This window comes from Mytilus californianus, unplaced genomic scaffold (assembly GCF_021869535.1).
Source record: "Mytilus californianus isolate M0D057914Y unplaced genomic scaffold, xbMytCali1.0.p SCAF_4, whole genome shotgun sequence".
Classification (NCBI taxonomy): Eukaryota; Metazoa; Mollusca; class Bivalvia; order Mytilida; family Mytilidae; genus Mytilus; species Mytilus californianus.
The window spans coordinates 117980280-117995496 of NW_026262690.1; the positions used below are offsets into that span (position 1 = coordinate 117980280).

Sequence of the window (15217 nt, forward strand, 5' to 3'; positions counted from 1 at the left end):
CTAGACGAACAAAGTGTGAAAAATTGTCTTTAAAGGGCAATAACTCCTTAAGAGGTCAATTGACAATGTTGGTCATATAAAACATTTTTGTAGATCTTACTTCGCTGAACATTTTTGCTGTTAACAGTTTATCTTTATCTTCAATTATATTCAAGATAATCACCAAAAACTTCTAAATTTCCTTAAAATTACCAATTTAGTGGCAGCAACCTAACAATGGGTTATTCGGTTCGGCTGAAAATTTCAGGGCTGACAGATCTTGACCTATTGAACATTTTCACCCCTGTCAGATTTGCTCTAAATGCTTTAGTTTTTGAGATATAAGCCAAAAACTGCATTTGACCCCTATGTTCTATTTTTAGCCATGGCAGCCATATTTGTTGATGGATCAAAACTTCAGATACAATTTATAAACTAGATACCTTAAGGAACATTCAGATAAAGTTAAGAAGTATTAGGCCCAGTAGTTTCAGAGAAGAAGATTTTTAAATGTAAGCAAACATGATGAACAAATTGTGTGAAATTGTCTTTAAAGGGCCATCACTCCTTAAGGGGTCAATTGACAATTTTGGTCATATTAAACTTTTTTGTAGATCTTACTTTGCTGAACATTATTGCTGTTTACAGTTTATCTCTATCTTTAATAAGATTCAAGATAATAACCAAAAACTGCAAAATTTCCTTAAAATTACCAATTTAGTGGTAGCAACCCAACAATGGGTTGTTTGGTTCGTCTGAAAATTTCATGGCTGATAGATGTTGACCTATTGAACATTATCACCCCATGTCAGATTTGCTCTAAATGCTTTAGTTTTTGAGATATAAGCCAAAAACTGCATTTGACCCCTGTGTTCTATTTTTAGTCATGGCGGCCGTGTTTGTTGATGGATCAAACCTTCGGATACAATTTATAAACTAGATACCCTAAGGTACATTCAGTTATGTTAAAGTTTGAAGGTATTTGGCACATAAGTTTACGTCGACGACGACGACGGACACCAAGTGATGGCATAAGCTCACATGGGGCCCGAAGGGCCCGGTGAGTTACAAAAAAAAGACATTGTTTCAAACACGACTTCAACATTTTTTCAATCACCATATTTTTCTCCAACCATATAAATTGGAAACAACTTTCTTTTTGGTCGGCAAAAAGCACAATGAAGATTTGGATTTATTATACTAGAAACTCTAAACAAAAGCATCAAGGTTGGAAAAGGATAAAAAGTTGAGCGAATGCACATGCGTCAACAGTCTCACAAAATACTGCAAACTTATCGATGTATTAGGAAAAAACACTTTAATTGCTGTTCTTGGCCATGACAAATGTTTGTTTCATAGAAATCTTTTTGTTTGATTGTAGTTTAAATGTTTTGCCTATTAAAGGGAATACTATGTTTCCAATGAAAAAACTGTCCAACATGGACAAAAGGATGAAATGATGCAAACAATCACAGGTAACCTTATGAGCTTCAACTATGAGCAAACCCCGTACTGCATAGTAAGGTAAAAGGCCCCAGTAATACATTTAAAAATTCAAAAGGGAAATGTATCATCTTGATTGAAGTTGATATCTTTAATTAAAAGCACAATTAAGACTGGCGGTAACCAATCTTTAGACAGGCACATTAAATGTGATAGGTGTAGTCATATCTTGATGTTTTTTGTCTTTTAGGTGAACATAATTGTTTATCTCATGGTTCATTAACAGTGAAACTTAAGATTTTTTTTTATAATTCTATTCAATAGTTGGCCAAGTGACAGAAAAAATAAAGTCATTTCACATTTGTTTATTATGTTGTGCAGACTGCACCACAACAGTAATACTGAGTTTGGTTTTACCAATAGCTGAAATATAAATATTAATATTTACAATAATTTATATATACAAAATCCGTTACTATGGCACAGAGCCAGTTTCACCAGCGTCATATGGCAAGATGGTGTTCATTTATAAATAACAAGTAGAAACTTCCTCTCTAAATGTTCAAGTATCGTATTCTGTGAATATCAATTCCCGCGTGATTTTGTCAGTAATTTCGTTTTTTTCCGAAGTTGCTTTCAAAAAGCAACTGAAATTTCACTTCTTTAAGCTTAAAATCTTTAGTTTGCATCAACACAAAAATCCACGAAAAATCAAAATCAATTTGGAAAATGCTGCAACATATAATTTAATCAAAATCAATGTAAAGAGAGTGGTAACACTGTCTAGTTCGTGTTCTATTTGGAATTTATTGGTTTTCTATGTAGTTTAATGCAAACATGATAAATGTTCTTGCATTTGCAAGTCAAAATATGACAAAACAGGTTCATATGTGTTAGCTCTGGACCAGGGTTCACATCTCGGCAGCTGAATGCAAAGCAGAACATGATCCAAGGCTATATAGATACCACCAAATTTAGTTTCTGTTGCAGGATTTTCCAAATCGATTTTAATATCCAACAAATATTGATGAATCTACAAGAGAAATCTTTCAGACTAGACGATAATGATGTACATTCCATAGTTAAAATGTCAGCACTTTTAATGATGATGAAGCAATGGTTGCCCTTAATGGTCCATTTTTCCTGACTCTGATTCTAGTCATGCTTGGTACTGTAGTACAGGATTAGATAAGTGGTGACTGTTGTTCATGCGCAGTGCTGTCAAACTTTTGTTATACCAATCATCTTCGTGGTTGTCCTGTAAAATAATAAACAAGAAAACATGAGACTGGTCTCACAGCTAGACATATCCTAGTTATATATATAAAAAAGCATGGTTCATTCTCCACCACGGATATTATCTTTTAAAATTATATGCATATATTTGCATATATTGATCAATTTCTTTAAATATTACTATGCATGACTAAAAATCCCCTTCATGTCCTCAATGTAAGTAAGTTTATTGAATTAAGTCTAAACATTTGAATATCATCATTTACTTAAAAAATTTAGCAGAAAAAATTCAATGAAAACTATGACTGTGACTAAAAGAGTTATCTTGAATATATGAGAATAAACTTACCAAACTGTAGTCTGAAGACATTGGGAATTGTTGAACTTGTCTTGGCATACTGGCCATGTTAGAAGTGGCCATACTGGACATCCCTGAAAACTGAGCCATTGATGGATATGATGAGTTCATCTGTGGATATCTTGCCATAGAATTCATGTTGGTATGCGGTGAGTACGCAGCATATGGTCGAGATGTGGTAGGATACAAGTTTCTCATCATTCCGTTGCAGGCAGGGTTCATTACTGGGGACAGAGACTTGGCGAGTTGTTTTTCATGTTTCCTGTATTTTGCTCTTCTATTTTGAAACCAAACCTGCAGAAGAATCGAAACAAAATAGATTGATTGATTGGTGTTTGCTTGATATCCAGTGGTATTCAAAAATAACCATGGATGTTTCTTATAAAAGATTAAGGACAAAGTCGTCGAGTAAAGACGTGAACTGAACATTTATTACCAATCCAGCAAGGAATGGGGACATTTTTTTTATTAAACTTCCATCCAAGTTATGATCTTTTTCAAAATGTTACAGGGCTCACAAAATGTAACAAACCGATACAATTTGTTCAAAAAAGAAAGAAATAGCCCACACAAATACGAAAAAATCGCAGCCTATTTCCATTTAGGAAAACTATTTTTTATTTATGTAACAATTTTATGTTAGCATTTTCTTGTAATTATGTTTTTCAAATTATCATGAAATTGTTGTCATCTTAGTTCGTTTTATGTATTTTAACACCCATTTATATTAATGCTTACTTTTATTTAATAACCTAACTGTAACAAATGGATGCTTTTAATGTTCACATACCGAATGAAATAATTTCTTTTTCGACAAAATATTTGTAAAATAATAAAGTGGAAGTCCTCATTCGGTGCGTTCAAGTATGGGCTGGGTAGTCTTGATTGTGAATATGTAATTGAAATTAAATAGGTCCTGATGAGTCGAGTGGGCAAACACTCTTACAACATCTAATGAAGCAAGAACGTTCCTTGTCAATTACTCTGTACAAAATCCAAGTAGCATTTTAATCGAAGAAGCGGAATTGATTACAATTAGTATCGGCAGCTAGCACGAACAACTCGTCACCGATCAATGCATTAAACATTGGTAAAATTGAAAGAATTTGGTTCTCTATTCTACATGCAAGATGAGTCCGATTCAGTGATCGCATGAGCACAAACAAAGTCTTTTCAGTGACATAATAGTGCTCGCATGATCGAAGAAAATTTACCAATAGAGATGCCATTTTATGTTCATCAGCACAGTCCACGGCTTATAATCTAATAAGGTTTAAAATGCGTCTTGAATAAAGAATGCGAATTTGAGGACAGCAATTAGAGTTCTTTGTGTTCAGTATCGTGTTGACAATCCAGTAGTTTCCGATACCAATTGAAAATGTCTATACTGTCTTCTCCACTGTCAATTTAAAATTCAGTCGAAAGTTTTTGAATAATTTTGGCTCATTCATAAAATCCGTTCAGATAATTTAATTATGTTTTTTAAATTTTGTTTGTATGAAAACTAGACAACACTGATTTATACTTGAGTCGCATTCAGAAAAAAGTAAGAAGAAAAATGTTTACACGATATAAAAACTCAGATATATCACTATAAAATAAGGAAACGTTTGCTATAGCAACAGGTTATATTTAGATCAAGACGACATCATACAGCAAAAAGCAGACGAAAATAAAGTTTATTTAAAACTTTCTTGCAGATTGTATCATTTTTTTTGTTATATATAGTTGCGCCAAATATAAGGAATTCGAAACTTAGGTGAAACCCTGAATTAACTCTGCTAAATTATCTCCCAAAAGAATTTAAATAAATTTGCCCACGTTTTCTGGAAAAAACAGTATTTTTGCTTGTTACAAAAAAGAAAACAATGCTATGCTATAAATGTAGTAGCACAAACAACTTGACGCGGTTCAAGGGACAAAAAGCGAGAATATTCAGGGAATGAAAACATAGTCTTTCTTTAACTGAATTAAATTTGCATTTTTTTATTTTGTTTGTATGAAACATTTAGACAACATTTAGTAAAGTTCTGATTTGAGCTTGAGCCGCGCTTAAAAAAAATTGAATCGACAGCAAGATAAAAAAAAATACTGGATTCATTCCTGCTTAATTCTCTCTTAAAAGAATTTGAATAAATGTGCCCACATTTTCGGGATAAACAGTATTTTTGCTACATATGAATTAATGATATGCTATAAATGTAACCCAAACAACTTGACAGTTCAAAGGACAAAAGGCGAGAATATCCAGGGAATGGAAACATAGTTTTTTTTTCATCCCTTTTGAATCTTATTAACATAACAAGACAGAAATCTACAATTTTTGACAAACCAAAGACGCAAACCTATTTGATGAATATAAATTGTGAATATTTGGACACAATGGTCACTACCCTGAGAAGAAGCTCGCTATACTCGTCTGTCCCGAGACTATACATCTTATGAATTTTTATATTAAGAGACGTGGTATAAGAGAGAATAGTCATGAGGTTTTTAAGCGAAGTTATTCTGTCTCGTGAGAATGGCTCTAGTAATCAGGATTGACATATCTTTTAATGGAGCAGTCTCTAGCATCTTTACATTCGACGCATTAGCGACAGGCAAAAATTCATCAACAGCGATGTTAGAACACCATTGATCGTTCTTCACTCATTTACTAAATTCAATTGTGATTCTCCCTAAAGCAGTGCTAAGTTTTAATGTTTTTCATGGAGGAAAATGGCAACTTCGTTACTTTGTAAGCCTAAGAAAACACACCGAAACATTGCAGTATTAGAATGGTAGTCATTTGAGCATTATAGAATTAGTTCTGATAGGTAATTAGGGTCGAGTCTTTGAAAATTGTTCCAGAAATATTAAGCTGTGGTAAATAGGATTTTCCGTGTTGATTCAATAAACTGGGAACATGGCCTATAAGGGGACATATTCATTCTTATAAATAAAATATATCAAGAAATTCTTTTTTATTCTATAAAATAAAATGTGTCTGCAAAATAATTTTGAATGATTTCAATCTCTACGTTATAATATACCAAATCGAAAACTGTAAATTTAGAAATTTTTGCGGTGTTTTATGACGTTTCGGACATGGACCCCCTCTTTTTCTTTTCTGTTCCTTCTTCTTAATGGTACCACTCCACAACGAAATTTGGCATGTAAACGGTCAAACAAAGAGTATATCAGTGGAATTTTTATTAGAACTGTCCAAAGCAGGGAAATTTAAATACAGCGAGGAATTTGCATAAAATGAAAAGGTACTTAAATCTATTAACGACGATTATGGTTGCATGGACGGGTTGGTCGACGTGGGTCCACATGGGGAAGAGGGGCTCAAGTTACAGAAACAATGTAGAAAGAAAACATATGAATTGTCATGCATATACGAATCAAAAGTTTACCGTCCAAAATTGATATCAAGAAAAACATTTTGTAATAAATGGAAAGGCGAAATAAGTTATTTTATACAACAGACCCATCTTAAAAACAATAGCAAAACATTTGCACACATAATGAAAGCAAAAAAAACCAAGTTCGTGTTATATTGTTTATACCTTATTATAGTCTATTTTTCAATTATTGTCCTATTAAAACGTTACTTATGCATTAACCTATCCCGATTATCCAAATAAAATTTCATTTGCAATAATTTATTAACCTGTGATTTCAAAGATTGATTTCGTTCTGCAAATAATATTAATTCTTAATTTAAAAAAAAATGAAATAACATTGTGTGTGTACCTTCATCAGAAACGCCAAAACCAAAATCTTGTAAGCCATGGATTTATAAATTCTTAAGGAGCTATATGACTTCGATGAACCTTGACATAACAACAGAACAAAGTACAACTACTTAAATTTGGAGAACATGATTACGCAAATTCTTAGTAAGATGGCCATCTTTGATTTCTACTAGAGTGATAGCCTCCTTGCTATAAAATATATTAGATGCAGGTTTTTTTGTGTATGAGGAACAAAGGCTACTGATTTCTTTGTCTAATTTGAAGAGTATAGGGGTCAGTAGGAAGATGTGGCAGTGACTGTTGGTGATGGACAGAATAGACGAACATACAAGGGGTGGACGATATACAAAGTAATCTTTAAAAACCTCAAAAAAGTAAGTGTTATCGATCATGAACTAAATCAAATTCTAACCCTGAATTATTGAATCCGGGTTATCCCTTGTAGGTTTTTATCTTCCGATGCGAATAAAAAGATATAAGGTATGGGTCAATAAGACAGCAACCCAATGCCATAAAAAAATAAATCCAGCGACCGAAATACGGCCTTCAAAATGAAAGTGTTTGTATAAAATATGACAAGCTTTAAATTATCCCGAATCTGAATACACTGTATACAAAAGCTGTGAATAAATTCAGAAGAAACATTCAAAGATGTTGCACCAACACCAATATTGAATTGAATTGTGTTTTTTTAAAATGTATACGAAATGAAAGCAAGTTACCATCACATTTTGCATGAAGCGCTTCTAGCTAAAAGAAGTGATGGTCACTTTCTTCCATTTAGTATAAATTTGCAAAAACATAGCATTCAGTTTTTATATCTACAGATTTTCGAAATAGAAAAATTATATGTTATTCACATCTGAATCTGAAAGTAAAACTTTAAACACAAAATTCCGGCAGAAACTGTCTTTTGAGATCAAGGCAGTATCATTCCGCGTGCATCAATTATAATACGTCATGTAGACGAAATCGATTTCTAAAATCACAGTTAAACGGCATGGATTGCTTTCAAACGGCATGTGTTTCTTTCATACGAAATGAAAGCATATGACGGAATCATATGATTCGACTTTCAGCAACGAAAAAAAAAACAGATCAGCATTTCTATGAATTGAACACCTACTGTAAATATTTAAAGCTACATCTTTCAAATATAACTAACGAGAACCACCGACGAGGACACTGACTTGGGACAGTGGTTCTCTTAACTTATATTTGACTGTTTTTATCTTAAAACGTACAATTAATATCGGTTCAGAATAAAAATTTCAGGTAGTCATGATGGGACTGTTCCGACAACTTGGATGACAAACGACAGCGCATGATCGGCAAATTTGGATGCAAAATGCAATTTATTTGTTGAACTTTACATTTTAGATGTTTGTATATATGCATTTCTCATGGTGTTAATAACGGGTTTTTTTTTACAATTACAGTTTTTGTCTTATTTCTAAATTCTTTACATTTTTGAAAATGGGAGACAACTCAGATAATTTAGCTGTATACAGGAATTTACAGTATATCTGTAGCCCATCTTTTCAAATCTTATTTCGAAATGTTATCATAATGTTTTCTTTCTATAGTGACTATTACAGGGATACTGAATCATACAAAATGTGAGAATTTTGCACAGCCTACAATTTGAAAAACAAGTTGGTGATTTACCCTTTTTATTACAATGTATATTATTTACACATTTTTAATATGTTTTTAAAGAAATCAAGGGGTGCCAATATTAAACTATTTTACGTAAAAAAAACATCTACTGCGTGCGCTTCTTATAGTATATCTTGACCAGTTGAGTTTTGGTAGCATTACCTCCACGTCATTTATGCAATGTAGTTGTAAAAGTGAAATAGTGAAAAAAACAACCTAATGGTCCATTTGTCCCGGTAAGGTGAGAAGACCTAACAATATTGAAGAAGCTTCCTTTCTCTACAGTGTCCCAACACGTCTTGGTTTGCACAGCAATGGATACGCTACTTATATATATACATATAATTATATATGTGTGTAAGTTTATACTTTGTATGACATTAATTTACGAATAAAGAATAAGAAAAATATCATATTGATAGTCAAATGAAAATTAAAAAAAAAGAAAATAAATAAATCAACTATAGATGAGTAAATAAATTTTAATATGTACTTTCTTAATTAAATGAAAATTTAAAAAAAAGGATAAATTAATTAACTAAAGATAAAAAAAATAGATTTCAAAATGTTCTTTCTATCTCAATTAACTGTCTCTTCGTTCTGCTTAAGAGTACAGCGACAGTTTGTACGAAGCTTTCATGGACAGGGTAAACAAGGAGACATATGGACATTTCATGTCTAAAACTACAAGCATTTTCTGTTTTCTTTTGAGGAATTCTAACGGACTTGTTCAAGTGAATATAATGATTCCAATAGTTCAGTTTAGTGTATTTAGTTGGTGCCCCCCGCGGCTACATTGCTATCGCTAATATTCCATCTGTTCCTTAAATCTCTAAATTGAATTGATAATTTGCATCCGGGGCATATTTTCCTTTTCTCTTCCTTTCTTTTTAAAATCATCGCGTGCATCAACTATGTTTTACTTATTTCGAATTGTTAATTTGTATCGGGGTATATTTCGTTTTTTTTTTTCTTTCTTTACTTCTGTTCCTTTCTCTTTAAAATCAAGAGTTTGCATGACTTACCTTTTACTAATTTCGAATTCTTAATTTGCATGTAAGGCATATTTGGTTTTTTTTTTAATTTCTCTTCCTTTCCTTTTAAAATCATCGCGTGCATCTACTATCTTTTACTTATTTCGAATTCTTAATTTGCATCTAGGTCATATTTGGGTTTTTTTCTTTTCTTCCTTCTTTTTAAAATCAGTATGTGCGTCCACTTTCTTTTTCTTATTTCGAATTTATAATTTGCATGTAAGGCATATTTGTTTTTTTTCATATCTCTTACTTTCTTTTTAAAATCAGCATGTGCATCTACTATCTTTTACTTATTTTGAATTGTTAATTTGCATTGAGGGTAATTTTCTTTTTTGTTATTTTCGTCTGTTCCATCTTTTTAAAAATCAGCAGGCGGTATTAACTATCTTTTATTTATTTCGAATATATTTTCTGATGAAAGTATTTTCATCGAAATATACGGTTATTTTTCGACGAATATAAATGTTCAGGGAGTAATGAATATTTGTTTTATTTGTCTGTACCTACAGTTTCACACATTATAATTTGGTATTATTTTTTTTTAAACCCACCGTTAGAAAAGTTAAAAGATAGTCCTTAAATATAAAAATAAGGAGATGTGGTATGATTGCCAATGAGACAACTATTCACCAAAGTTCAAATGAAGTGGATGTAAGCAATTAAAGGCAACCATACGGACTTCAACAATGAGATAAACCCATACCGTATGGTCGGCTATAAAAGGCCCAGACATGAAAAATATGAAACAATTCAATTGAGAAAACTAACGGCCTAATTTATATCAAAACAATTTACGAAAAACAAATATGACAGACATGAACTATCGACAACCACTGAACTACAGGCTTCTGACTTGGGATAGGCACATAAAAATGTGGCGGGGTTAAACATGGTTGTGAGCGCTCAACCCTCCCCCTAACCTGGGACAGTGGTGTAACAGTACAACAAAAGAACAAACTATAAAAAGCAGTTGAAAAAGGCTTAACTCATCAGATGGATACAAATCGAAATACATCTAACAAAAACAAAGAGAGGACGTGGACGGGTACTTATACATCCACACAACAGAAAGACACTAAGTTAAGATCTGAGAGTACTCGCAGTTACTGCCAGCTAGTTCAAAGCCAATAAAAACTAATAAAAAAATCATGTATCTAAGACTAAATTAAAGCCTTTCTCATGCTTAATTTTCATTTCAAGTGTTTCAACTTTGAACATTTATTATTATATTTTTCATGAAATTATTTCATTAGTGAATCATACTTGAATTAAATAAATTCCGGCTTTGAATAATTAAATAAAAAGCGACATATTATTTTCTTATATTCAAAATACAAAATCAGCATGTACGAATTTATTTGCATACACTGTTTTCAAATGAAAATGATTTTTTTTCTTTAACTAAAAAATATATAAACAGAGATTTAAATTTGCGTTTTTCTTCACGGAAGTCATTGAAAATACACCCGTTGACGGCAAAAATTTACTGAGGTTGTAAAATTCAAACAATTTGTTTTCAGGAACATTCATTTTAATTTTCACCGTAAATATTTCAATTTAACTTGAGAATGACAGAAAAGAAATGCAAAAAATAAACATATTATAAACAAATAAACACGTAAACCATTAAAACAAATAACAAATAAAAACCAAACAAATAAAACCAGAGACATATAATACAATTGTATTATATGTCACTGATTAAACCAAACAAACAAATAATAACAAAGAAAAAAAAAAAAAAAAAAATAAACAAATGAAACTTACCTGTATCCTGGCTTCATTTAATTTGGTAATCCTAGCTAGTTCTTCCCGACAGTATATATCTGGGTAGTGACTTTTGGCAAAAGCGGATTCTAATTCTTGTAGTTGTTCTTGTGTAAATGTTGTCCGATGTCTCCTCCGTGCGGGGGTCGGGCATGAACTAGGGTTGTGACTACCACTTCCAGATCCTCCGCTTAAAAGTGAACTTGACCCGCCATTTCCAGGCTCTGGTTTTATCTTTTTAAAAGCTCCCTCTTGTACTGTAATTACAATATTATATTTACATGTAATAATGAAATATATATATAGTATATAAATATGTAATAATGAATTATATATTATATAAACTAATATTGTACATTATTTGTTTTGATTGTTTTAGTCTGAAATATAAAACAATCCTAAAAACTTGTTTTTACCGTAGAAATCTGAATCCAATGTATAGTATTCCATATTTTTTAATGAAACTTATTTCTTTGACAAAACCTCCCCCGTTAAGGTGAAAAATTACAGAAAAGACATATCGGTGGTCAATATCGGAAGTCAAACAATGATGTTTTTACGTAATTTATATTTTATTAATTATTTACAAAATCACATGTTAACAAGAAGGTGTCAACAGATGGTCAACTCTGGCCACATCACCGGACAATTTCATTTTAACGCCAGGTATAACAACAATTCGGAATTTCTGTTAGACACCTAGTTTTGCCACCTTTGACATTTCAGAAAGCTTGTTAAAAGATTGCTATTTTCTTATCTTCTATATTTACACACATTTTAGAATCAACACGCGAACAAAAATTTCAATCCGAATTATCACCTTCTTAATCGCTAAGAGTCACGAAAGGGTACCAGCGTATAGTTTGAAAATACATGATATGTATAAGAATTTCCTATAAAATTTCATTTAAAATTGTGACATAAAGAAAATTAGACTTTTAAAAAATACATATCTTTTTTTTTAATTTATTTATATGCTTTTTCTTTATTTGGCATGTGAAAAGCTGTAAGATGCTATTTTGATTCAAGACTTAAAAACAATGTGGGGTCGAATTATACATACGTTTTTTGTTTTTTGTTTTTTGTTTTTATTTTAGCCGAAAGAAGGCAATATCTGTTTCCATTATATGATGCTGAAAGCGTTCATATAGATATTTTTTGTTTTTGTTTTTTTATTTACCATTATTTTTTTTTTACAATTAAAGATTAAGAACAATTCCAAGAAAAACATTGCTGACAAAAAGGTAAAACGAGTTTATTAAATTCCGGATAATTCAACTTAGTAGTTTTAGGCGCAGAATAAATGTCTTTCTCGTTTAATCCCCCAAAATACTTGAAAAATAGTTTCTTAAGTTTGAAATTATTAGAAATTAAGGTTTCAACTCCCTCAGATAAAGTTGACCTTAGATGGATTTGGCTATTTTTTTTCGGTCCTTTTTGGTAATATAGCTCTTCAACTTTTCGGTTCTTATACATCCTTGACTTTCAAATATTCGGCTTTGATCGTTCCTGATGAAGGTAAATCCATAAAAGCGCTTCGGACGCATAAAATTTATAACGTGTTGTTTTCAATTTTTCTTAAGATTTGCATTTAAGTTCTATTTATCCTGAAATACGATGCCGAAAATTCTTAACATGAAGAAGCAAGTAAACTTTAAAAATTAATAATTCAAAGTTTACACAATTTTAATTTTGCTAATTAGTTAACTTCGACGAACATCAAGATAAATTATTTATTCTTACGGATGTAAACTGAAAACAAATATTATTGAAGAGATAAAGAACTTTTTTTTACTAATAATTCTTACCATATATATATGTACAGTGCTCCTGTATTGTTTAATATCACTTCTATATGATTGCCTCTATGTTGCATAAAATAGAATGTTCTTCCTTTATATTAGGTTTAAGACTGGAGTAATTTAATAGAAGCATCCTTTAATCATATATATTAACTTTATTGCCGCAGACATAACAAATGAAATTTTCCCGGAGTACAAAATTTCGTTACCAGAAAACAAAATTACGCTTGTGTAAATTACCTGGAGTTTGATCGAAACATTATCGGCTGTAAATTAGTACAATTGTATGAAGCGTTGGTAACATTATTTCATATTCCAAACGTGTCGAACATAAATAGGAATAATATATTTAGTTATTTACGACCATTGTAAACAAAATAGAATTATTGTCCGTATGTAATAACATTTCCGATCCCTTCGCATTCCCCTACCTTGATAAATTAATAAATTTTATTCCAATTCTTCAATTATTGGGTAATTGGAAATGAGATTAATTAATAAAATGAATTATTCGTCGTAATAAATTGAATTTTGTGAATTAGAGACCTACCGGTTGTTTCCGTTAAGTTTCTAGTGCTGCTATCGAGATTGTACAAAGCTGCAAAATCATCCACTTTTCTTTTTTCAACTCTTTCTTCACTAACTGAAATCCTATTTTCATCAGCCATTTTTTATCAGAATAAAAGGAGAAAGATATGCCCGATTCTAAGAAAAATTAAAACTCTATAATGAGATTTACTTTTCGTTTACATTTATATCAAAGCCTAAAGAAGTTTTCGGAATTTTCTTAACCAATCAAAAGTGTTTTTGATTGGTATTATCTTAAGTTATTTCTACCTTATGTAGTCGCGTGCCAAGACGTTCGCTGATTGGTCAAAATGATCAATCGTGCCGCGTTTAACCACAGAACTACTGCATATCGATAGAGAAACAACCGCAATTTCAATAAAAATAAAAGTTAACGGGTTCTAAATAATATTGTTTACAGATAAGTCTGATGCTTGACTAGGATTATATCAAATCTACATCACCATGTTTTTACTTCTTAGCATCAGAGACATACTCAGTAATAATTAATGTCTCTGTTGGTATCGCCAAAGACATGGTTTTATAAGTCTCTGGTATTGCTTATGCATTACTTTTTATACTCTTAATTCCGTTGCTTTGATAGATTTAAACCTCTCAGTGAAGTGGACAAATATAAAGTCAGCAATACGTAAAAAGCTTATATTTTCTTTAAATTCGTTGACAGAGATGGTTTTAGGGGGAGGGGAGAGCTACGAATTTCCAAAATACGTAACAGAAAAAAAACAATAAATGACCTCACTTTAATTTTAATAATATACTTACATATAAACAAAAAGGTCTTTCCTATCCCCCCCCTTTTTTTTTGTCTCTGTCTCATTTAGTCGGCGTCATACTAGTAAACTGTATAGGTTTTGCCCAAATAAAATTACAATTTTATATCTTTAAGGTTTTGGTGTGTTGTTGTTATAATGTATATCCCACGATTTAGTGTTCACAAGGATTTATACGTCTTGCTATATATATCTATAAATCCTTGGTTACAATATTTAAAAAAAAAATGATAATGAAGAAAATCTCAAAAGTGAACTTTAAACAAGACAGCAAACATAAAAACGTTTACAAAATAAGTGACCAGATGGCAGTGTAGAAAGTTGCATAGATATCTCTGGTCACTCTCGTGCCCCGGGAAGTGGACGTAATGAGCTTTCACAACTATCAATTAGGTAACTACAGAGTAATTAGCCTCGATGAGGGTCTAATGAAAGCGATGCCATGACCTTAAGGGGACAATCCTTTCTTTAATGGTCAAAAATAGAATTTAGTTTCATCCTTAAAATTTTCAAACAAAGTTTTGTAATTTTGTATCTCTTTACATTTGTTGTTTCTTACTAATCGTTTGAGTTTGAGATGGAGCAATCTGTCACAAAATCTGGCAATCGTGGTCAGTGTTGTTATAAGGTAGATATAGTATACATTTAACCTTTAACACCTTAATCAATTAATCAACGATCAAAGACTAATATACCGATAAACAAAAACACCCATATGGTGTTCCTTCAAGTCACCGATAGTTGTAATTATTCAGTAAAAAAGCGATCAAAACAATTTTAAAATATGAAAAAAGTAAAAAATTAGTATAAACAATATTTTATTTTGAAAACAATTAAA

The 15217-nt window shown here is 31.4% G+C and overlaps 1 protein-coding gene across 1 annotated transcript; it reads right to left on the minus strand.

Moving 5' to 3' along the window:
* Nucleotides 1–1851: 1851 nt before the first annotated feature.
* LOC127737200 (homeobox protein unc-42-like) lies at nt 1852–13689 on the minus strand. Its single transcript, XM_052247732.1, has 4 exons — nt 13572–13689; nt 11220–11476; nt 3008–3310; nt 1852–2680 (listed from the first exon to the last, which is right to left on the minus strand). Exons 1-4 carry the CDS (start codon nt 13687–13689, stop codon nt 2582–2584), a joined length of 777 nt encoding a protein of 258 aa, XP_052103692.1. The 3' UTR covers nt 1852–2581.
* Nucleotides 13690–15217: the final 1528 nt, after the last annotated feature.